This window comes from Mustela erminea, chromosome 17 (genome assembly GCF_009829155.1).
Source record: "Mustela erminea isolate mMusErm1 chromosome 17, mMusErm1.Pri, whole genome shotgun sequence".
Lineage (NCBI taxonomy): Eukaryota > Metazoa > Chordata > Mammalia > Carnivora > Mustelidae > Mustela > Mustela erminea.
In genome coordinates this window covers 19,666,845-19,689,153 of record NC_045630.1, presented here as the reverse complement: position 1 = coordinate 19,689,153, position 22,309 = coordinate 19,666,845, and the positions used below count along the sequence as shown (strand labels likewise).

General features: G+C 43.2%; 2 protein-coding genes across 7 annotated transcripts in view; one reads left to right on the top strand and one right to left on the bottom strand.

Moving 5' to 3' along the window:
* TSEN15 (tRNA splicing endonuclease subunit 15) overlaps positions 1–1,175 on the bottom strand; it is a 36,443-nt gene extending 35,268 nt beyond the window's left edge. For 3 of the 5 annotated variants that reach the window (XR_004280123.1, XR_004280124.1, XM_032318537.1), the window contains exon 1: positions 154–1,175. Coding sequence is in view for 3 of the 5 variants with exons in the window: in XM_032318537.1 (XP_032174428.1) it covers positions 154–969 (816 nt within the window). In the remaining 2 variants the exon portion in view is untranslated. The remainder of the gene's footprint in view (positions 1–153) is intronic. The other 2 variants (XM_032318534.1, XM_032318535.1) reach the window with 2 other exon arrangements.
* A 9,750-nt stretch (positions 1,176–10,925) lies between these two features.
* The window catches only part of COLGALT2 (collagen beta(1-O)galactosyltransferase 2), a 102,782-nt gene continuing 91,398 nt past the window's right edge, over positions 10,926–22,309 (top strand). For both annotated transcript variants that reach the window (XM_032318752.1, XM_032318751.1), the window contains exon 1: positions 10,926–11,515. In XM_032318752.1, the coding sequence (XP_032174643.1) occupies positions 11,253–11,515 (263 nt within the window). In that variant the 5' untranslated portion in view covers positions 10,926–11,252. The remainder of the gene's footprint in view (positions 11,516–22,309) is intronic.

The following is a 22,309-nucleotide window of genomic DNA, read 5'->3' as shown; positions in this document are numbered from 1 at the left end:
TAGACGGCCCGCCACGCGCACTGTGCACGCGGGTCCCCTTCTCGGAGGTTCGCGCACAAACTCGGCGACCCGGCCCCGCAGGGAGGCGAGGGCCGAGGGTCCCTCTAGGGAAGGGGCCAGGATCGGCGCCCGGCTTCTCTCGCGCCTTCTGACCTTTGGGTGGGTGCCCATCCAGGCGTCCTCTGGAGCCCATGGGTGAGCGCCGCCGCCGCCGCCAACGCCGCCCGGGCCCACCCCGCTGCCCAGACCGCTGCAGCCCGGGGTGGGCTCGGAATCGTCGCGCTCCGCCATGCCGGGCAGGGAGGCGAGCCGGTGGTGCACCGCGCCCTGAGCCCGGCCAGAAGCAGGGGCGAGCGCGCGTCCGGGTTCCGCTTCCCCGGCGCGCGCCGCCTGCGGGCGGAGGGCCGCACAGCCCGGGAGGGAAGTGAGATGAGCGCCGCCCCCTGGCCTGTGCGGCTGGAACCAGTGCGCAGGGGCTCGGGTTCCGCTCGGCGAGAATGCACACCTGGGCAGACGGCCGCGGGGAGACAGTTCCAGGGGACGCCTAGCCCAGAAGCCCGGCGCTCTCCGTCCGCCCGCGCTGTCTGCAGCCCCGCTGAGAGACTGGGATCCACCGAACGCCTCTGCGCCTTCCGCCTCGGCCGCAGGTCTCCGATTCCGGGGAGCAGGAAGAGCCTCGCTCCGTTCCCTGCCAGGTGACTTCTGGAAGTGTGGACGTCGCTGAGCTCTCTGTGGAAGAAAGGGGCAAGAAGAGAGACCGGGACTGCCAAGAACCGTGTTTTCCGGCGGGACCCGGGTTTCGGGGGCGGAGGAGCGGGAGTTAACACTGTGCAGTGAGCGGTCCGGACAGGGAGGTGCAAACCGGCCTGGGCAGGTGACCTGGAAACCCAGGACGCGGAGTTTCAGAGAGGCAGGGGAGGACATCTGAGGCATTGACAGTAGAATCCAGAACCTCTGCAGCTTACTCATAAGACCCAAGGTAGGATTCGAAATGTCAAGAAGATGAGTCCTTTTTTTTTTTTTTTTTTTTTTTTTTTCAGATTGAAACGGACAGGTAAGGATTTTAAACGATGACAACTCTCCTCAATAAAGTAAAACAAAACATGTTTTCAGTAAATGAAAAGCTCAGGACACAAATAAGAAGTCTCATAAGGGAAGAAGAAAAAAGAGCAAGTGGAAATTGTGAAAAATTAAAGTTTCAGGGGAAAAAAAAACCTTCGCTGGGTGGATTTAACAGCCTAATGGAAATTACAGAGGAAAAATTAAGTGAACTTGAAGGCAGAGTCATCATCCAAAATAAACAACAGAAAAATCATTTTAAAAAATGGACAGAACCTCAGAGACCTGCTGCATGACATCAAACAATTCAACATACTTGTAAATCAGATACCAGAAGGGGAAAAGAAAAACTATGGGGCAGGAAAAAAAAAAAAAATTGAAAAAAATAAAGAAAGAAAAATTGCACCAAATCTGATGAAAGAGAAATTTGCAGGTACAAAATGCTACATGAATAACAAGCAAAAGAGACATGGTGAAGCCCATACTGAGGTCAACTTGTTAAAAGCCACTGAAAAGTTTGAATGCGTCAGAGAGAGAGAGGGAGGGAGGGAGGGGAGGAAGCATGGGGGAAGGAGAAAGAAAAAAGAAAGCGGTGCCTGCCATACACGGAAAAGAAGTGCATCTATTCCTGATGTGAGGGAAACCACACTTGAAGATTCATAAATTGTCCCAGAATGTATTTCATTTAAATGAAGCCATTAAACTGTATTTCCACAAAGCAGCAGCTAACCCCCAAAGAAGCAAATGACACTGAAATTAGTAGGCTCCCTGAAGCACTGAACAGCGACACTAATTCAAGTTATTAGAAGTAGGTAAATCTTTCTGACTCCTAAAGATCACAGTCAGTTCCATTGATGGTATTTACGGAAGAATTAACAGCATTTTTTTCCTAATATGAATAGAGGGAACATTTTATAAATCAGTAAGGAGATCCAGTAGAATTAGGTACTGTGTGAACGAGGCCAAACATCTGGGGAAGATTGTGATTTTAAGCTTAAGGAAAAAAGGGAGTGAAGGAATCCAGAAGGATGCAGAAAGAACCATAGACTAAAAAAGCTAATGCTACCCTTCAGCAAATAAATGAAGTTCTATACCTTAGAAAAAGCATGAAACATTTCAGCATGATTCTGACTTTTAATGTCATTGTCTAATACAAAGAATTAAAGACAAAATGGACAGTATTTCCATTTTAAACAATGAAACCATGAATAAAATTCTTGGCTACTGGGAATGTCTAAAACAGAGAACAAAGGATTTGGGAAAACTTAAAGTATAGACTCAAAATGAGTTTTGTGGCCATCTAGAGTGAAACCCGCAAGAGAACTGGTTAGAATTTCAGCTTCTCAGGGACTGAAGAATTTCTCCTTTTATAATGCTTCAATAGTTAACTATTTTAGAGAAATAAAGTGGCTGGGGGAAAAGCTAGGTAAGTAACAACAAATAAAATTCTCCTTGAGTATACTGGATGTAATCAAATTCAGTGTAATCTGGCACTGGCTCTACTGATTTCCCATTTTGATATCTGAGCCAGATCATTTTATTCCTATTTAAAAAAAACCAGTAATGTCTAAGCAGAGACATTTTAATTCAACTAGAGTCTCAAGGGAAAAAATGAACCTTGAATTGTGATGTGAGTTTTTAGTGTTTTTAAAAAGAAAAAGTGTTTTACAAAGTATCATATAAGACAGTGATCTCAAGCTGAAAAAGAGAAGTCAGCATTCTGTGTCAGCTTTTAATACGATGGTTGTAAGAATGCTCATATATATTTTGTTTCTTCTTTTGCACATAAAGCATCCAATTTCCCATCCTCTGTATTTTGAGGAGAATACCTGAGGTGTTTATACCTTTAGTAAAATATTTAGGATGTTATGATATTTTACCATGCATGTGTATGAGGAATATGAGGGACCTCTATTATATAAAAAGAATTTAGAATGATCCAAAATATTATCTCCAATTTCTCAAATTTAAGAGTACAATCTAAACCCCTCACTTACAAAATCAGGATATATATATTAATTTTTAAAATACTGCTTCCATTTGGAACCAAAACAACAACAAAAATAGGGTACCAAGGATAAAGAGGAGCAACACTTTACAGATTATAAATGTTATTGTAGATGATAGAGAAGGCCTAAATAAGTGGACAGACATACTGTGCTTCTGGAGAGAAAAATTAAGTATCATAAAGGTGGTAAGTACCCCCACACTGATCTATAAATTCTAGCAACTCTAATCACAGTCCCAAGAGGAATTTCCCTAATATCTGATAAACTGGTTCTGAAATAATGGGCATAAAAGGGCCAGTAATAACGAAGACCTTTCTGATGAACAAGCAAAGGGAACTTATTATAAAGGCCTATAATTTGGGCACCTGCATGACTCAGTGGGTTAAAGCCTCTGCCTTTGGCTCAGGTCATGGTCTCAGAGTCCTGGGATGGAGCCTCGCATCGAGCCCCGCATTGGGCTCCCTGCTTGGCAGGAAGCCTGCTTCCTCCTCTCTCTCTGCCTGCCTCTCTGCCTACTTGTGATCTCTGTCTGTCCAATAAATAAATAAAATCTTTTTTAAAAAGGCCTATAATTAAGAGTATGTAATACTGGTACAGATATGTGGTGGATAAACCAATGGAACCAAATATGGAGTCATACAAATATGGACAGAGTAATGTTGTAGGTGTTGGGAAGAGTTGAAACAACTATATATATAAATATATATATACTTATATTATATATACATATACTTATATATAGTTATATATATATATAATTGTATTCCTAATTGCATTATAAACAAAATAGATGCCAGATATCTTAAAGGTTTAACATGAAAAACAAATAAGTAAAGATTTTAGGAGAAAATGTAAAAGAACTTTTATGATCCCCAAGATAGAAAAGGATTTCCTAAGTAAAACACAAAAAATGCCAACTATATGAAAAAAGTTTGCTACATTTGACTATATTTCAATTAGGAATTTCTGACACAGAGATTGTATGGGGAAAAGAAGCCATTGACTTGGAAAAGGCATCTGTGATACATAATTGAAAGAAAGGATTCACATCTAGAATATATAAAGAATTCCTAAAAAATTAAGAAATGAAACAAAACACTCTATAAAAAATGGGAATACATTTTTAAAAGGACAGGAATGGCTAGCAAGCATGAATCGGTACTCAACTACATTGGTAGAAGAAGAAAATGTAAATTGAGTCAAGGGGATACCATAAAATACCCATGAGATTGGTAACAAAAGCTGAGTAGGCCAAAAAGTAGAGCAGAGGAAAGATGTACAAATCCTATGATTTGCGATCCTATGCCCTCGTACATAGCCTAGAGTAGTATTTTTCAAATGGAGGGCTAGGATCCTTACAGGTTGTGAAATAAAATGAGTGACTTGGGCCCAGTTTTAAAAAATGAATTATTTAAAATAGAAGAGAAAGTATCAGTATGCACAGCATGTAATTAGAACAACTGTTAGTAAGTATTGCTTTAGGAAACACTTTGTCTCTGTTATATATTTGTACTATACAATGATATCAAGTGGATTTATCCCTGAAGGTTATGGTAAAAAAAAAAAAATCTTCTGTGGACCAGGAGACATGTACAAGAATATTTACAGAAGTATTGGTTGGAATAGGAACAACTAGGACAACCCAAATATCTATCAACAGAATAGATACATTTATTGTTGTATAATCATACAACATACTACTATGTGAAAATAATGAACCCTAGCTTCTGTCAACAACTTGCATGAATCTCAAAAACCCTAAACGTACTGTCAGAAATATTGGTCACAGAATAATATACAAAATATGATGTGATTTATATAAAACTCAAATACAACGTGTATATAGATGTTCACAGCAACATTATTCATGACAGCCCAAAAGTAGAAACAACCCAAAATTTCATTATTTTATGAATGTATAAATAAAAGGTTGTTTGTCCATACAATGGAATATCACTCAGCAACTTCAAGGAGTGAAGTACTGATACGTGTGTTACAACATGGATGGGCCTTGAAAACATCATGCTAAGGGACAGGAGACAGTCACAAAGAGCTGCGTGTTGTATAATTCCACTTATATGAAATGTCTAGAATAGGCAAATCTATAGGGACAGAGTAGATTAGCTGTTCCGACGGTTAGGATTAGCTGTTCCTCGGGCTAGGAAATGGGGATTGACTGCTAACAAATATGAGATTTCTTTTTGGGGTGATGAAAATGTTCTAAAGTTGATTATGGTGATGTTGCATAACTGTAAATACACTAAAATTCATTGGATTGCATACTTTCGGTAAATTGTATAGCAATTAGAAAAAATATTCAAAAGTAGGCAACACGACTACATATTTCGGAGGTTTATTAGGAGGGGTTATCCGGAGGAACGGAATCAATAGGCTGCGTGTGTGCATGTACATACACACACACAGACACACACAGACACACAGACTCAGAGAAAGAGAGAGCGAGCTTCTATTAAGGAGCTGGCTCGTGCAGTTTTGGGGGCTGGCAAATGCAAGATTCGTAGGGCAGACTGGTAGTCTTGATACCTAGGATATAGTTGATGCTGCAGTCTTGAGCTCAAAGGTGGCCTGGAGGCTGAGTTCTTTCCTTCTTAGAGGACCTCAGTCTTTTCTCATAAGGCCTTCCACTAATCGAATGAGGGCCGCCACACTATGAAAGGTAATCTGTTGTTGTTGTTTTTAAAGATTTTATGTATTTACTTGACAGAGAGAGATCGCAAATAGACAGAAAGGCAGGCAGAGAGAGAGAGAGGGAAGCAGGCTCCCTGCTGAGCAGAGAGCCCGATGCGGAACTCGATCCCAGGACCCTGAGATCATGAACTGAGCCGAAGGCAGTGGCCCAACCCACTGAGCCACTCAGGTGCCCGAAAGGTAATCTGTTCTACTCAAAGTTTACTGATTTAATTATTAGTTGCATCAAGAAAATACTTCACAGACACATCTAGATTTGTTTAACCTACTACTGGGTACATTGCCTAGCCAAACTGACCCACAAAATTTACCATCACTGGAGGTAAAGTTCTAAATAAAATTAAGAAACTGATGAATACAAAATTCAGGCTAGTGCTTGTCTCAGGGGAGTAGAGCAGAATTTTGTGACAGGGAGGGATACCCAGAGGGTGTCAAAGTTGATGGTTCATGTTCTGTTTCTCAGGATGGGTGCTAGGTATGTGGACTTTGATTTTATTGGTAGTATTTGAATATATAAAATATTAAATAGATAATGTATGTATTCCATGTTTATTAAATATTTTATTTTGGCTTTGTCTAAGAATTAGACTAAAAGTGATATTAAATTGGTCATTTCTGTATATAAAATACTTAAACAGCTGCAGACATGCAGTCTTAAATAATACTTGGCTCTGTAAATGTGAAAAGGTACCAAAAGCAATTCCCAGTCGAAAAAAATCACATCTCTGTCTCTAGATGTGTATTCACATTTTCTGTCAACATAAGTGTTGAATTTCACTAGCAGGAATGAGAACAAACTCACAATTAAAACACCCAAATTAAAAATGCCGTATTAAAATTATCCCAAAACATTCAACAGTGGTTGTGGTGGGGTAGTAGATTTGCGATAGGTTTTTTTTTTTTCCTTTTTTCATGTTCAACATATTTTTTATCTTGTTAATGAAATAGATTTCAATAAATCATTGAATTTGGAACCACTGGCATAGAAGGACTAAATCTACCCTACACGTTCCTGTTAAAATATATCTGCCGACATACTTAGCTTGTTTTAAATGAACCTTCCTATTTCCTTCCATCCCTAACTCTATACCTGCCACTCTCTCTCCCTTCACTTCTCCTTCCTTCTTTCCCTCCTTCCCTCCTACCTTCTCTGTTTCCCTATCGAAATCATCCACTGCAATATTGAATGGAGGTGCTGAGTTAGGACATTCTTGTCTTGTTCTTGATCTTAGGAGGAAAACGTTCATTCTTTCACCATTAAATATATTGTTGGGTGTAGGGTATTGTGCATGGCCTTTATCATGCACAATAGATTTTGGATTTTGGATTGGATTTTGTAAAATTGGATTTTACAAAATTCTTTTTGTAAAATCCTTGAATTCAATTTTCTTTTACAAAATTGGATTTTGTAACATTCTTTTGAGTGATTTTTAAAATATCAAATGAACTTTGTGTTATGATCTATTCTATTGGCAACTTTCAAGTGTATGATATGGTGTTCTTAACTATTGTCATCGGGTTGTACATTACATCCCCAGAACTGATTCCTTTTGTAAACAGATGGTTGTACCCTTTGACCACCTTCACCCATTCCCCCATCCTCCAATCCTGGCAACCACCATTCTACTCTCTGTCTCTGTGAGTTTAGCTTTTTTAGATTCCATATATAACCATATAACAGAATTCTCTGATTTATTTTCCTTAGCTTAATAGCCTCAAAGTTCACATGTTGTCACAAATGAAGGGATTTTCTTCTTTTTATAAATGTATATTTCATGTATACACACACACACACACACACAGACACACACACACAGAGGCCACATTTTCTTTATCCATTCACCCATCAGCAGACACTTATTTTTTCATGTCATGGCTACTATAGATAATGCTGCAATGAATATCTGGGTGCATATCTGGGTGCAGATAATGTTTTTGAGACTATTACTTCATTTTCTTCACATCTAAAAGCAGAAGTGGAATCACTAGATTACATGATCTATTTTTAATGTTTTGAAAAAACTCCATACTGTTTTCCATAATGGCTACCTCAATTTGCATTCCCACCAATAGTGTACAGATTGCTTCCTTTTCTCCACATCCTTGACAGCATTTGTTACCTATTGTTTTTTCAATCATAGTCTTACTAATAGGTGTGAGGTGATATGTTGTTGTGGTTTTGATTTGCATTTCCCTGATGATTTCCTTGATGGTGCTGAGCACATTTTCATGCACCTGTCAGCCATTTGTATATCTTCTTTGGGAAAATATCTGTTCAGGTCTTTGCCCATTTGAAAATAGGATTATTGGCGTGCTATTGTTGCATGAGTTCCTTGTATACTTTGGATATTAACCCCCTTATCAGATACATGGTTTGGAAACATTTTCTCCATTCTTTTCATCATTTTATTTAAGGTAGTCCTACTTGTTTATTTTTCTTTTGTTGCTTGTGCCTTTGGTATCATTTTGAAAAAAAGTCATTACCAAGACCAATGTTAAGGAGCTTTTTCCTGTATTTTCTTGTAGGAATTACGCAGTTCCAGTTCTTACGCTTAGGTCTTTAAACTGTTTCAAGTTAATTTTCCAAGTGGCGTAAAGGTCCATTTTCATTCTTCTGTGTGCAAATATCTAGTTTTCCCAGTACCATTTACTGAAGAGATGATCTTTTTCCATTGTGCATTCCTGGCTCCCTTGTCAAACACTAGTGGAGCATACATACATGGGTTTATTCCTGGGCTCTCAATTCTGTTCTATTTGTCTATGTGTCCCCTTTTATGCCAGTATCTTACTGTTTTAACTATTATAGCTTTGTGAGATAGTTTGAAATTAGGAAGTGTGATGCCTCCTTCTTTGTTCTTTCTCAAGATTATTTTGGTTATTTGGGGTCTTTTGTTGTTCCATGTGAATTTTAGGATTTTTTTTCTTTAAAATTACCACTGGAATCTTGAAAGAAATAGCATGGAATCTACAGATGGCTTTGATTAGTATGGACATTTTAACACTAGTGAAGTCTTCCAATCCATAAACAGAGGATATATTTCCACTTATTTTTGTCATCTTCAATTTCCTTCATCAATAGTTTTCAATGTACAGATCTTTCACTTCCTTCATTAAATTTATTCCTAAATATTTTATTGTTTTTGATGCCACTGAAAATTGGATTTTTTTCCAGGTAGTTTGTTGTTAGTGTATATACCCAACTTATTTTTGCATATTGATTTTGTATCTTGTAATTTTACTGAATTCATTAGTTAGCCCAATGGGTAATAGAGTTTTGCAAAGTTTATATATTCTGCTATGGAATTTGCTTCTGCACCAAGCTTTGTCTGCAGACTAATTAAATATACACTACATTTCACACATATAAACTATTGTTTCATATTATATGCCTGTTCTTATGATTATTTCACAGAATGTGAAATGTGTATTTTACAAATCTCCACCATCAGGGAAAATCTCATTTTCTTTGCCAGGCCATAAATGGTTAACAGGTTTTTTTTTTTTTGTAATCAGCCAGGAGAACATTCAGAAAACTGAATACACCCTGCAAGACTAGGCTCTAGGAACGCCAGCAAGTGTCCATCAATCCCATGTCATCCTGGGGAAAGGGCACACTAACAGTCCCTGTGGTCTATATGCAGGATAGCAATGGCAGTGTCCAAAGGAGGATGGAGGAGAAGGAAATATACGTAGGCCACTCTATATAAAAGTTTCTGTCAGAGAAAAGGTTAGACCAGGAAACATAGATTTGCATGATGCAATTATGCTGGGAGACCATACTGCGCTAGAAGAGTAGCAAGCACATTATGAAGGGGCACTTGGTGACAGGGTGCAAACACAGGTAGAAACAGGTCCAGGAAGGTGAGAACTGAAAAGAGGTCACTGAATCTTCCAGAATGCTGAGGTCATCTGTTGGCTTTGCCGGAACAGCCTCTGTAAAGAAGCAGGAGAGGTAGGAGATGAAGAAGTGGATAAAGCAAGTGTAGACCCCTTTTTGAAGGAGCTTGGTGAAGACTGAGGGGATTGCTACAAGACACAGGATTAAAAGAACATTTTTTTTTTCAAGGATAGGAGAGGACTAAGTTTTTATCCTGAGGGGGAGGAGCTGGTAGAAAGTAAAGATAAACGATGGAGCAAAGCCAGGTCATGGATGAGAACGGAGAGGATGGGGTCAAAATCTCTGTTAAGAATAGGAGCCTGCAAGGAGGGATATTAGTGACAGGCCATTGAGGGAGTTCAGCAAAGGAGGTGAAAGTCTTCTGAGGACCTGAGGGGGTGAGAGGAGAGCGGTGAAGACTTCTAATAGTTGCAAAGGAGAGACGCAAAAGAAGTAAAAAATCTGTGGGACAGGGCTGAGGGTGAACTGGGGTTGGAGGTCATGGATGCGCGGTGGTACCAACCCATCCTGCACATAGATAGATCAAAAGCTACACAATTCCATAAAGAAGGAACTCCAGATTTCATTCCTCTCTTTCCTATGTTATGTTCGAAGAGCAGATATCCTGTGGCAGTCTATCCTAGTAATGACATTTTATGTGCTAATTGTGTTCTTCCTTCACCCTTTCTTCTCTTTCCTTATTTCTCTCTCTCCTACTCCAACAGGTATGAATTTTCCCTGCATTTGTTACTCTTTGCGTCACTAAGGAAAAAGAAAATCATTTAGATGAAACTTGTCTTTTATGCCATCCCGTGAGGAAGCACAGGACCCTGGTGGGGGGGGGGGAGAGGTGGGGGTTCTTAAGGCGCCTTCAGGGGCTTCCTCTTAATTGCGAAGGATTCAGTCTGACTCTCATTCTCCAAGTCTGCAAGCTTGGCATAATGGGGTTCTGCTCAGTCAAGGATGAACTTCAAGAGGAATTGAGCGAGTGTATAGGGAAATGCAAACACTCTGCCTTTGTGGAAGTTTAAAAAAAAAAAAATGTTTACCATAGTAATGGATACCTGGGTGACTTTCCATTTTAGAACTCTACCCGTCCAGTCAATAGGTGCATTATGCAAAACTGGATACATTGCATCACTGTGAAGGACTTTAGACTGCGGTTTGCAAAAGCAGAATAAATTTTCTCGGAGTTGCACCGTTATGTACACACACACACACACACACACACACACACACACACACGCTCACTGGCAGAGACAGCCACACCTCGCGGCCCCGGGGGAAGCCACAGACCTCAGCTGTACGAGCTGAGCCTGGACTGGAGGAACTTTCCGCGGGACTCGGCACGGACAGCCCCCCACACGCGGCTGTCCGCGAGCCGGAGCTCCAGCGTGCGCGGCGGCCGCAGGTACTCGGTGCGCCCCCGCTTCAGGGCCTGGCGGGGGCGGCGGCGGCCAGAGGCTCCGGAGCTGCAGGGCCGGGTGCCAGCGTGCGCGCGCCAGCCGACCCGGCAGCCGCGTCCCCCGTCCGGCGCTCGCAGCCGGCCTCCGCGCCCTCGGGCCCCCAGTCTACCGCCGCCCGCCGCGGCCGCGAACATGGCTGCGCGCCGCGCCGCCACCCTCGCCTGCTCGCTGCTGCTCCTGTCCGCCGCTCTGCTCCGCCGCGGCTGCCGGGCGCGCTTCGCCGCGGAGCCCGACTCGGAGCACGACGAAGAGGAGCCGGAGGTTTTCCCCGAGTCGCCGGTGCAGAGACCCACCGTGCTCGTGGCCATCCTCGCCCGCAACGCGGCGCACGCGCTGCCTCACTTCCTCGGCTGCCTGGAGCGGCTGGACTACCCCAAGAGCAGGATGGCCATCTGGTGAGCGCGCCGGGCTGCTGCCGCCCGGCCCGGGAGCGTGGGGCACGCGGGGAGCGGGGGGCGCGCACCCCCGGACGCCCCGCGCCGCTCCCGGGCGGATGCTAGCCGGAGGTCGCGTTGGGGAAGGACGCGCGGGGCTGCGTGCGCCTGGGGTGCCCGTGGGGATGGCCAGCCCCGCCCGAGCTCCTGGGCGTGCGGGGAGGGGGGCGGTGTGGGTCGGGTGGCCTCGTCCCTTTCTCCGACAAGGGCTTGTGGGGACCCCGCAAGAGCGCCAGCGGCGCTGCCTTCCAACTCGCGAGGTTTCCTTTTTCCCGCCTCATACCCCTAGCCCTTTAGTGAGGGAATAGGGGTGCCCACCGCCGCCTGGTCGTCCGGACGCGCCGGGAAGCCTCACTGTGGCTGGCAGGGGGGCTGCGGAGCGGCTGGGTGGCGACCAGTGTGAGCCGCCCCGGCTTCCCGGGGTCCGGCTACTGCTCTCCCACCTCAGAGGCCATGGTGGCTCCTGGTTCTCCCAGGGAGTAGGGGTGGCGGTCGGGGTGGAGAGGAGGTGTGGACTCAGAGTCTGAGGTTGGGTGGGACTCACGGTGTCTTCTCAACCGCGCCACCAAGGCGGGCCCTGTCGCCGCCGCGCGCTTTTGGCAGTGCGCGTCCCGGGCTCCCTCCTGGGGCTCATTCCTCGCCGCAGATGCAAAGCACGCGGGGTGCCCCGGGGGGACCGAGCTGCCTTCGAGAAGGCAGACAGCCAAGTTTTGTCGCCCCGGGATAGAGCCCGGCGCCCGGTACTGTGTTTGTTGCGGGGAGGGCTGGGACATCAGCGGCAGATCGGTGGCTGCCCGCACCAACTTCGAGAACTCGGTCTGGTCTCGCACCTTTATTTTAGAAAGGCGGGTATCAGAGGGCGAGACGTTGGTGGTCAGGGGGGCCCGCCGAAAGGCCTGTGTTGGAGGAGGTGGACGCTGGCCGCGGGGGTAGGCAGCCGGGAACGTGGACAAGAGAGCTCTGGTCCTCCGAGGAAGACAGAGCCCAGCTCGCTCCGGAGCAGTTCGTGTTGCGTTGATGAAGGCAGCCGTCCTCACACAAGACACATCCTTAGAGCTGCGCTTGGGCAGAAAGAGAAGGGAGGAGGGTAGGGCAGTGGCCGGAATTGGCAGCCTGACCATACCTGGTGGTAGAGGTGCGGAGGTGAGAGCGCAAACACGAGATATAGAGCCGCTCTGTGCTATACACTGCTTTACTATGACCCTGTTATACGTGACTGCTGCCACGCAGAAGGGCGCGGGATGGGGAAAGGGAGAACGGGGGTGCAGCCAGCTTTTAAACCAGAAGGAAGAAGGATTTTTTTTTTTTTTAACCACTTCAATACCAAAGAAAATTTCACAAATGTCAGTTCTTAGATGCTCTCTTCAGGAGAGATGTTTTACAATATGGTCTTGGTCTTTATGCATTGTTTGGTTTTAAAGAACATTGTTCCATTTTAAGTTACTCTAGGAAGTTCGTGAAGGCTGCGGCAGGTAGGAAGCACAGGTTTTGCTACCTGATGTACAGACACCCTTTCTTCTATCATAGGATGAAGTTTTAAAAGAGACACTAGGATCCCTATTTTACAAATGAAGCAACTGTGAATCTGTTCAAGAACTCCCTTAAAGTCACAGAATTAATAAATGGTAAAACTGGAATTGGAACCCAAGTTTGCCTCTGAAGTCCGCCCTACAAAAATAGTGGTGGCAACATGATACAAACAAAATTAATTTAAACCTATAGGCTACAAATTAGGAGGCAAGCTGTTCGTCGCTCGCTTGGTAGGTGGCTTTGGGCCAGTTGTTTGGGGCCCATAGACATCAGTTTCCTCATCGGTAGAATGAAGGAATTGGAAGAAATGATTACCAATATACTTCCCAGCTCTTGAATTCCATGGATTTTGTGATATGATCAGAATCAACTAGCAGTGATTCTGTATCCTAAGTTCTCTGGATGTTCAATATTTTGTGGATGTTGACGTTCTTTTCAGACGGTTAGTATTCCAGTTCTCCATTGACTTTTGGGATCCATTTTCCCTTAACCTTGTTCATAGTCTATGTAACTGTGCCTTGTCCCTTACGGCCGGAGCTGCAAAGTTTAGGAAAAAACTAAAGTTTGAACAGGCCTTGAGCCACCATTGCATTAGTCACTAAAGACTCTTGAGTTCTGGTTTAGAAACCTTATATCATTTATTAGGTACTAATAACCAAAAGGCCATTTAAACCTAGTCCTCTATAGCTCTCAAATACTTTCATTAACTATGTCATCTCATTGGATCCTTACTACCACTCTGTAAAGAAATAAACGTATCTGCATGTTACAGAAGAAGACACTGTACCTGAAGTAACTGACTTAAGATTACACTTATTTACTAATTTCACAAATACATAATAAGAAGAGCTCACATTTATTCTAAGCATTTATTCTGAGCATTATGTTATATTCACTCTTAGGTATGTACTGTGATTATACCCTTTTACAGATGAGAAAATTGAGGCACAGAGAGGTTATGCAAGCACACAGTCCTAATGACCAGCTTTTGTGAGATTAGGGCACTATGCCAGGTTCCAGCTAAGAAAAAGTTGAGTAAGGTGTGACTTCTCACAGACAAATATGGCTCTTTTTACTGGGCAGTGTAATGTGATCTGAATGGCATTTATAGGGTTTAAGGGCGTGACAAAGGACTTCTAGATTTGATTAGAGCAGTTATGTGGTCGGTCATGGAAGCCTTCTTGAGGACAGCTGACCCTTAGTTAGAAGCCAGTCTTGCAAGACAAATAGGAATTCACTAAAACCTGGAAAGTAAGGAAAGAGGGAACAGTGAGGGGAAAATAAAGACACTGGGACATTAACCAGAGTTTCCTGCAGGAGCAGTAGAGCAGGAGGTAGGTTTCCTGAGTGCAAATCTCCAGTTCACTGCATTGTACCACCATAGCTGCTAACTTCGAGACTGGCATTAGGCGAGTATTTGGCTGTGAAGGTTATGGGATATTACCCTCCAGAAGGAAGCAGTAACTCAATTTAGGATGCTATAGCTTTGAAGAGCTTCTGTGAGTTACTTCCTTTTAGTCTCTTGGTCTCAAGCTCTACTCAATATTCTGAGATGCCAGACTGAGTATCCACCTGCGAAGCCAGCATTCACTAATGTCAAAGACGGTCAATGTCAAAACTGGTATTAGCTACCCAGAACTTTACACAACAGAACCAGGTGGCATATAGAGCCTGGGCTGCCAACTTGCATTTACTCTTATCTCTGAAGCTCAGTGCACACTCATCCTTCTCGTTCATCTGCTTACCTCTGACACTGGCTAGAGGAACATCTGGCAAGACTTCTTTCCTGTAGGAGTGAGAGGTATGGTTCATTGAGCATTCAGATTTCCCATTGCTGTATTTTTTTTTTTCCCACTGAAAGTTCTGGAACATATTTGCCATCAGTATCAATAAATTGCCCTGAAAAATTTTACTGTCAGAGACTGAGTACAGTTATCTCAGTTAACACTAAGTTTATTTGGATTAGATTGAATTAAAGAAAGTTTGTGTTTTAGAGACACTTTGTACCAGGCAAAGGGAAAACCTGTCGCATTTACCACTCTGATCTCAAAACCCCCGTCGAGTGAATAGTTCTTCTTCAAATATCATAACGGTGATAAGGAACTAAGATGTTCCTTGTGTTCTAATTAAAACCTGCACCGAGTTGATGGGAATCACAGCTGTGCGGAGAGCAACCCGTTTGGCCTGTGGCGTATGCACTGCGGTGGGTGCGCTTTACTTCGGGGGAGCCATGAGCGGTGCCCTTAGCAACAGAGGGAAGGCTGACCTCATCCCCCTTCCCAAACCTGTGATTAAGGCGACGAGTGCCAAGTTGCCATGATAATGAAAAATGGAGCAGGGCATGAAGAAAAACATTTGACCCAAAAGACACATTCAGTTTGTCTCTTGGAGCCTATGGTTGCCTGCGGGAAGACAGTGGGGACTCAGTCTGTGCCATCATAAGGCAGTAACTGCCATGTAATTATAGAACAATCTGAGCATTTCATTTGGCAGAGGTTTGAAAAGTAGCATACTACATCGGGAACCATTGTATGGCTTTCTAAATCAAGAGACTGTTTTCTGCTGACATCGACATAAACATTGGTGGGCTTCTGCTTGTTCTGGGGTGCCTATCCCCACATTTTGCACACGACTCTGTTGCTGTAGTGTTTGGGAGATTACCTTGGACTATTCTTCACTTTTTGGTGCTCAGCCAGTAGCATTTTGGGGAATGTTTAATGAGACACACTAAAGTAGGTGTGTTTACAAAATGTTTCAGACCACTACGAGTAATAGTTTCTAGCACCAGCAAGAACAATGTTACATTTTATCATTACAGTCTTGACATTCAATGCTTATGTTATGCCTATGAATAGACGTTTAGGCTCCTGGGTGAAAAATTAGATGAAACTTTGGTCCCCTTCTCTCTGTTAGTCTGTTTAAATTTAAAATTCACTTTTTAAAATTTAAATTTAAATTTAAATTTAAATCCACTTTTCCACCTTCTTTTTCTTCTTCTTATTCTTTCCCCCCAGCCTGGTAGTTCAGTAGTATCAAGGAGGGCGTATCCAAGTTTACAGTCAGTTATGCTAGGGTTTGAATCTCCCGTGCGATTGCGGGCACATTGGCGAACCTCTAACCAAGCCTAGCTTCTTCATCTGGAAATGACCAATAATAACACCTACCTCCAAGAGTTTTTTCTTTTTAAACAAGTTTTTAGACAAATGAAATAATGCATGGACTGTGTCTTTCATGTAAATGCTACTAGATAGACAAGAGTTGCTATTTCCTATCCATCTTTTCCTTTTGGTCCCATCTCCTTTCTCTTTCCAAATGAAGATATTCAAAACAATATATATTCTCAAGGCGGTCTCGCCTTGTGAATATATGTTCTTTCCAACAAAACAAAGTATTAGCAAAATGAAAACTAACATTCATTTACTAATGAAATCTAAACACTCCGATAAGATAACTAATTTAGTCTGTGCTATGTTGAGTGCTGTGAAGTGTGTAAACCTGGCGATTCACAGACCTGTACCCCTGGGGCTAATAATACATTATATGTTTATAAAAATTAAAAAAAAATTATATATAAAAAAAGAACTAATTTAACCCTGACAACAACCCTGGGTGAGAGGTGTTATGACTCTTCTCACTTTACACAGAAGACAACTGAGGCACAGGGAATTTAAATAACTTGCGTGAGGTCACAAGGCTAGTGCATGGTAGAGCAAGGATGTGACCCAAGCAGCTAATGTCCCAGACTGAGTACAGATGGTCTGTTTAAGATCAAGAAAGGACCAATTAGTGCTAGTTTTTGCTTTTGTCAGTTGACCCAACTTAGGAAGATAAGAGTGCCAGTGTTTCTTCCAAACAAGAATGGCCCCTTCTGCTTGAATGACACAACGGACTCAGTGGTTCCCTTCCGCTGTCTTGATAATTTCGTCACTTAGCTTAGCCACTTTCTAGTTACCAAACGCGACTTTATATTGGTGGATTTCATAGGTACAGAGTAAGACTAAATATATGAATTGTACGTAATTATTATGCAGATCACTTGCTATGATCACCGCTAATAGCAAAAGAAAGAAATTTATCAAGTGTTGTTAGTGACAAATGAATAAGGCAGCACTATTGATAGGCATGGTGGCTACAGCATCTTGGGTGCATAGTGGTAAAACAGTTTCAGTTTTTTTTTTTTTTTTTTTAACAGTTTCAGTTTTTAAGCCTTTTTAATTAGTGGGCTTAGACTTAGTTGACCTTTAAACTTAACCTTCTTCCAAATGGCTGGAAAAAACTATCAATCATCTCCCCACCCTTCAATTTCAAAACATGACTGAGCTTCAGAACTGTGTATTTCCTTTGAGTAAAAACTGAAATAACTGATAAAAGGATGCCTAAATTCCCCTGGTTCTATTTTATTAATTGATGTCCATGGATGGGGAACCCAAAACATAGGACCATTGAAAGATTTTCCCCTAGTATATTATACAGTGAATAAGTCTTGGGATGAGAGAACAGATTTCTAGATTTTAAACCCAGTGTGGCTGTTTTAATGTTGATTTTTTAAAAGATTGAGTCTATTTATTTATTTATTTTGAGTCTGGAGAGTGGCAGAGGGAGAGGAAAGAATTTCAAGGAGGCTCCCCTCTGAGCATGGACTCTGACGCAGGGCTTGATCTCATGACCCTGAGATTGGGACCAGAGCTGAAATCAAGAATCAGTGCTTAACCAACTGAGGCACACAGGCACCCCTGGATTACTTTATAACAAATATAACTCATGGTTTAAAAGCATATGCCAGGGCGCCTGGGTGGCCCAGTGGGTTAAGCCGCTGCCTTCGGCTCAGGTCATGATCTCGGGGTCCTGGGATCGAGTCCCGCATCAGGCTCTCTGCTCAGCAGGAGCCTGCTTCCTCCTCTCTCTCTCTCTGCCTGCCTCTCTGCCTACTCGTGATCTCTCTCTGTCAAATAAATAAATAAAATCTTTAAAAAAAAATAAATAAAATAAAATAAAATAAAAGCATATGCCAGTTATTCAAGCAGGGTTTGGTTTTTACAGATTTGTCTTTAGCAACTTTCTCTAGGTGATTCTACCACTGAGCTTCTCTGTGGCTCCAGGTGCACAAGTAGGCTTCTCCCTTGACTGTCTCTCGTGGTCAGAGGAATGAACGATGGAAGCTTTGTAACCAGGGAGGCTGCTGGCTGTGCCCTGGCCCTTTGTCCAACCCTTAAGTGTACACATGGGTCATATCAGTGTGTGGCACTGTCTTCCTGAAAAACATTAATTAGGGGCACCTATGTAGTGCATTCAGTTAAGCGTATGATGCTTGGTTTTGGCTCAGGTCATGATCTCAGGATCATGGGGTCGAGCCCTGAGTGGGACTCTGTGATCACCTTGGAGTCTGTTTAAGACTCTCTCTCTCCCTCTCCTTCTGCCCCTCTCCCCCAACTCTCTCTCTCTCTCTCTCAAGTAAATAATATTTAAAGAATTTGATTAGCCTGTAACATGGTTGTTTGCTCTCTATTCCACAGTTACCACATTCTGAAGTTCACTATATATGTTTAAATAATAGTTATTATTCATCAAGAATTGTGAAATATGTCTGTTGTATATGTCTTGACATCTTTATTCTCAAAGGAGTAATTTGTTCATTTAACTGCACTTACACTGTGGACACATCAAAAATTGCTGATTTAAAAAATGCTGAAATCCCTTAGGGATTTCATAGATTTATTTAATAGTAATTTAATTACAAGAACTTTCCTGATTTTTTTCTCTTTTCAACTGAAATAGTAATATCCTCCCATAGTAAAGATTCAAACAGGATGAATAGAAACATGATAAAAAGTAAATCTCCCTGCTACTCTATGCCACCTTCCAGAGACAACCAATGTTGACAGCTCCTTGTACATTCTCCTAGAAAGTTTCTGAGCATGGACATATGTTCTTTTAATGTCAACCCAAATGAGTGTTTTATATATCCTGTTCTGCCTAAGTGTGACGATTTAAAATCTCGGTCTCTAATCCCACTTTCTAAAACTCTGCCAGCCCACCTCTCCCCATGCCCTGGGTGGCTCAGTAAAAGCCAGTTTAACACAACACCCATTCCAGGTTGTTACTCTGAACACTTCCTACGTTACACTCATCCTGTTCTCTTGTCCTTGTGTCTCTGGGCCCTAGAAAATCTGGTCCTAAGCCCATTTAAAAACAAAACAACCTTTTTTATCTTTCTTTCTTTAAATGAAGGCTAATAGACATCCTCAAAGTGCTTATATCCGAAATGTCTAGCTGGATAACTTTGCACAAACTGAACAAGCCTGTGGCACCAGCCCCTGCCTTGCCAGGCGTGCATTTGCACACAACAGTGAGTCGCCACTGTCCCCTGACCTTTGCCCAGGCGGTCACGTCCACATCAGGCCCATCCTCTGTGCAGTAATATTACCCACCACTGTCTGGCTCTTTGACGTGGCTTGCCTGGCCCTTGTAGAAATTTGGGTGGTGACCCTTGCTCAGATCCTCAGGAGCCCTAAGACTCGACCCTTCTAGAATGAGCAGGCTTGGCAAGCTGCCAGCGAATGACCTAGTGGTAAAAGATCATGTTACTTTTCCCTCAGCTCTCCATTCCTCTGGTAGAAAAAAACTGTGTGTTAGTGTTCATAAAAGGAAAAAAAGAATCCCATTATAGGTAATAATTGAAAAGCCATGCAGAATATAAATAGAGTGGCTGTAATTAATTCACTGGAACATGCTGCCTTTCAGATCCATGAAAATGCAGCGTTTGTGGTTGGTGACATTAGCCAAGCCTCTTGCATGAATTAAACCTTAGCTCTGTCTGGAGGGCATTTCTTTTCCTCTCTAGGAGCACATACAGTAATCTTTTCAGACATAGACTTCCAATAATAACTTCATGACATCCTGCCAGGGCTGAACTTATGACTTCGCAACACATCTCATTTAACCGAGACAATTGCTATTATATTTTTGTCGTTTGTCAAATTCATCAAGCTGAGGGCTGTCCCTGACTTGTTGGTTTAGCCGATGGGATTTCTTCCTCTGCAAACATAATGAAAAATGACCCCTTCCACCAACCCCCCCTCCCCAGCATTTCTGATTCATGATTCAAGACCCCTGAGAAGATGTACATTTTGGAAATAAATAATATAAGTAATGATCCTGGGCTGCATATGCCCTAAAAATATGGCAGGGGAGGGGGAATGAGTGTGGGGTGAGGTCTGGTGTTAAAGCATTCTCATGAGGACCTGGGTTAAATGATGACCCACTGGCTGCATGGGAAGCATTCTCTACCCTCTAGGTTGAATTACTTAAATGTTTGTTGAAGGACTTGTCAGGCTTGTCAGTGGCAACTTCCGCCACTTTGGCTGTTGCCGTGGTCTCACTGTTTCTGCTCCAATCCCCGCTTCCTGCCTCAAAATCCATGTGTTGAAATCCTGACCCCCAAAGATGATGGTATTAGGAAGTGGGGCTTTTGGGAGCTGCCTAAGTCTTATGGGAGGAGCTTTCATGAATGGGATTAGTGCCCTTGGGACAAGAGGCTCCAGACAGGTTACCTCTTCTACCATGTGAGGACCCAGAGAAAAGACTGCGTCCTCAAACAGGGTCTTCGCCAGGAACCTAACCATGCTGGTATCCTGATCTTGGACTTCTAGCTCCCAGAGCTTTGAAAAAGCTACTGTTCATAGGCCACCCAGTTTGTGGTATGTTCTTACGGCAGCCTAAGTCTTTACAGACGACAACAGTGGTCAAGTCCAAGAAAACCATGAAGGTAGCTAAAAGTGCCCATATTTTAGACAACAGGGAAACAGGACTCTCTCTTTCTATTCCCCATTCTTTCAAAAAGTGACTATATTTTGGAGGTGGGGGGTGGGCTATGGCAAGCTTCCCATTCTCATAGGACTAGAGAGGATTCTGAAAAGGGGGATATAATGAATGTACATCATTTGGCATTTTTTCCCTAAAAAGTCATGTCAAGTGAGAAATTGCTGCTTTTCAGGGTCTTGGGAAAGGCAACATTTTCTGGGGACTAAGCCTGGAACTTAAATTCCTGGGATCCGTGTGAGAAATGTGGTTGTGGACTTTTGCAGCTGTGACGTTCCTAACACGGAGCCCCTTGCTGGACCACTGAACTGCTTTTCAGTTTCTTGGTTTCCAGCCAGCCCCATAATCTGTTCAAGCTCCACACACCACAGTGATTACGGCTGAGATCCGCCAAGATAGGGGAAAGTTACTGCCAAGTGGAATCAGGATATTTCATGTCATCACCACACCGTTGAACAGTAAGCTTAATGCAGCCCCCACAGTCCTGCATTCCCTCTGCTGGAAGCACGGGCGGGGGTGGGGGGTGCGAGAACATTCAGACCGTCAGACCGTGTCTGGGGTTTCAGATGGCTTCCGTGGAGCTGGCATGGAAGGCTCGAAACAGCCAGCATACTAAAATATTTTAGAAACTTAAAAATCTGCCTTTTCTCAGTCTTGCTAGACTTCAAGATGGATTGGGCACATTGATTTCCATCCTAGAAATTTTTCTTTATTGAGATAAACTATGAATTTATAAAGCCATGGACTAAAAAATATTATGCACCTCCTTTTATTTATTTGGCCATCACAGATTCTCTATGTGGATAAGTCCAGGTGATCATGTTGAAATTAGTAGTTGAGGTAGCCTAAAAGTGGCTCACCCCATCAGTCAAATTCATTGGCCGTGAGTGGACATGGTCCTCATCACCGTTTTGCAGACCTTTTGGTTGAAGGCTGCTGAACTTCAACTAGTGGTTCCTAAATACTGGCTTAGAGGCCAAAACACCTACAACTTTTATTAGTTACATGGGTTTCTGGGCCGCTCTTCAACCACATTCAATCAGTTGGCCTGTGGGAAAGGCCTGGGATCTGTATCTTAAACACGTATATGAATGATTTGGATGTACCTGTGGGTTTGGGAATTGCAAGGGCTGAGCTCCCAGAAGGCTGTGGGAGGAATGGGGGGAGGAATGGGGGGCTCACGAAAGGGCTGAAAGCTGTGTTTCCATTTAAGGCACAGGCCATGGGATTTTCAGAACTTGGGAAGTTGGGGTACTGTGGGATCTCCGAAACTCGGGATCCAGTTGCTTAAGCAATCAAGAAGGCCAAAGGGTTTTCTTAATAAGAGAAGTAGTTAGGTACGGGGCAGCTCTGCCAAGTAGGCGTCCTTCGTGTTTTTTATTGAGTGACGTGCGTGTGTTCTCCCTC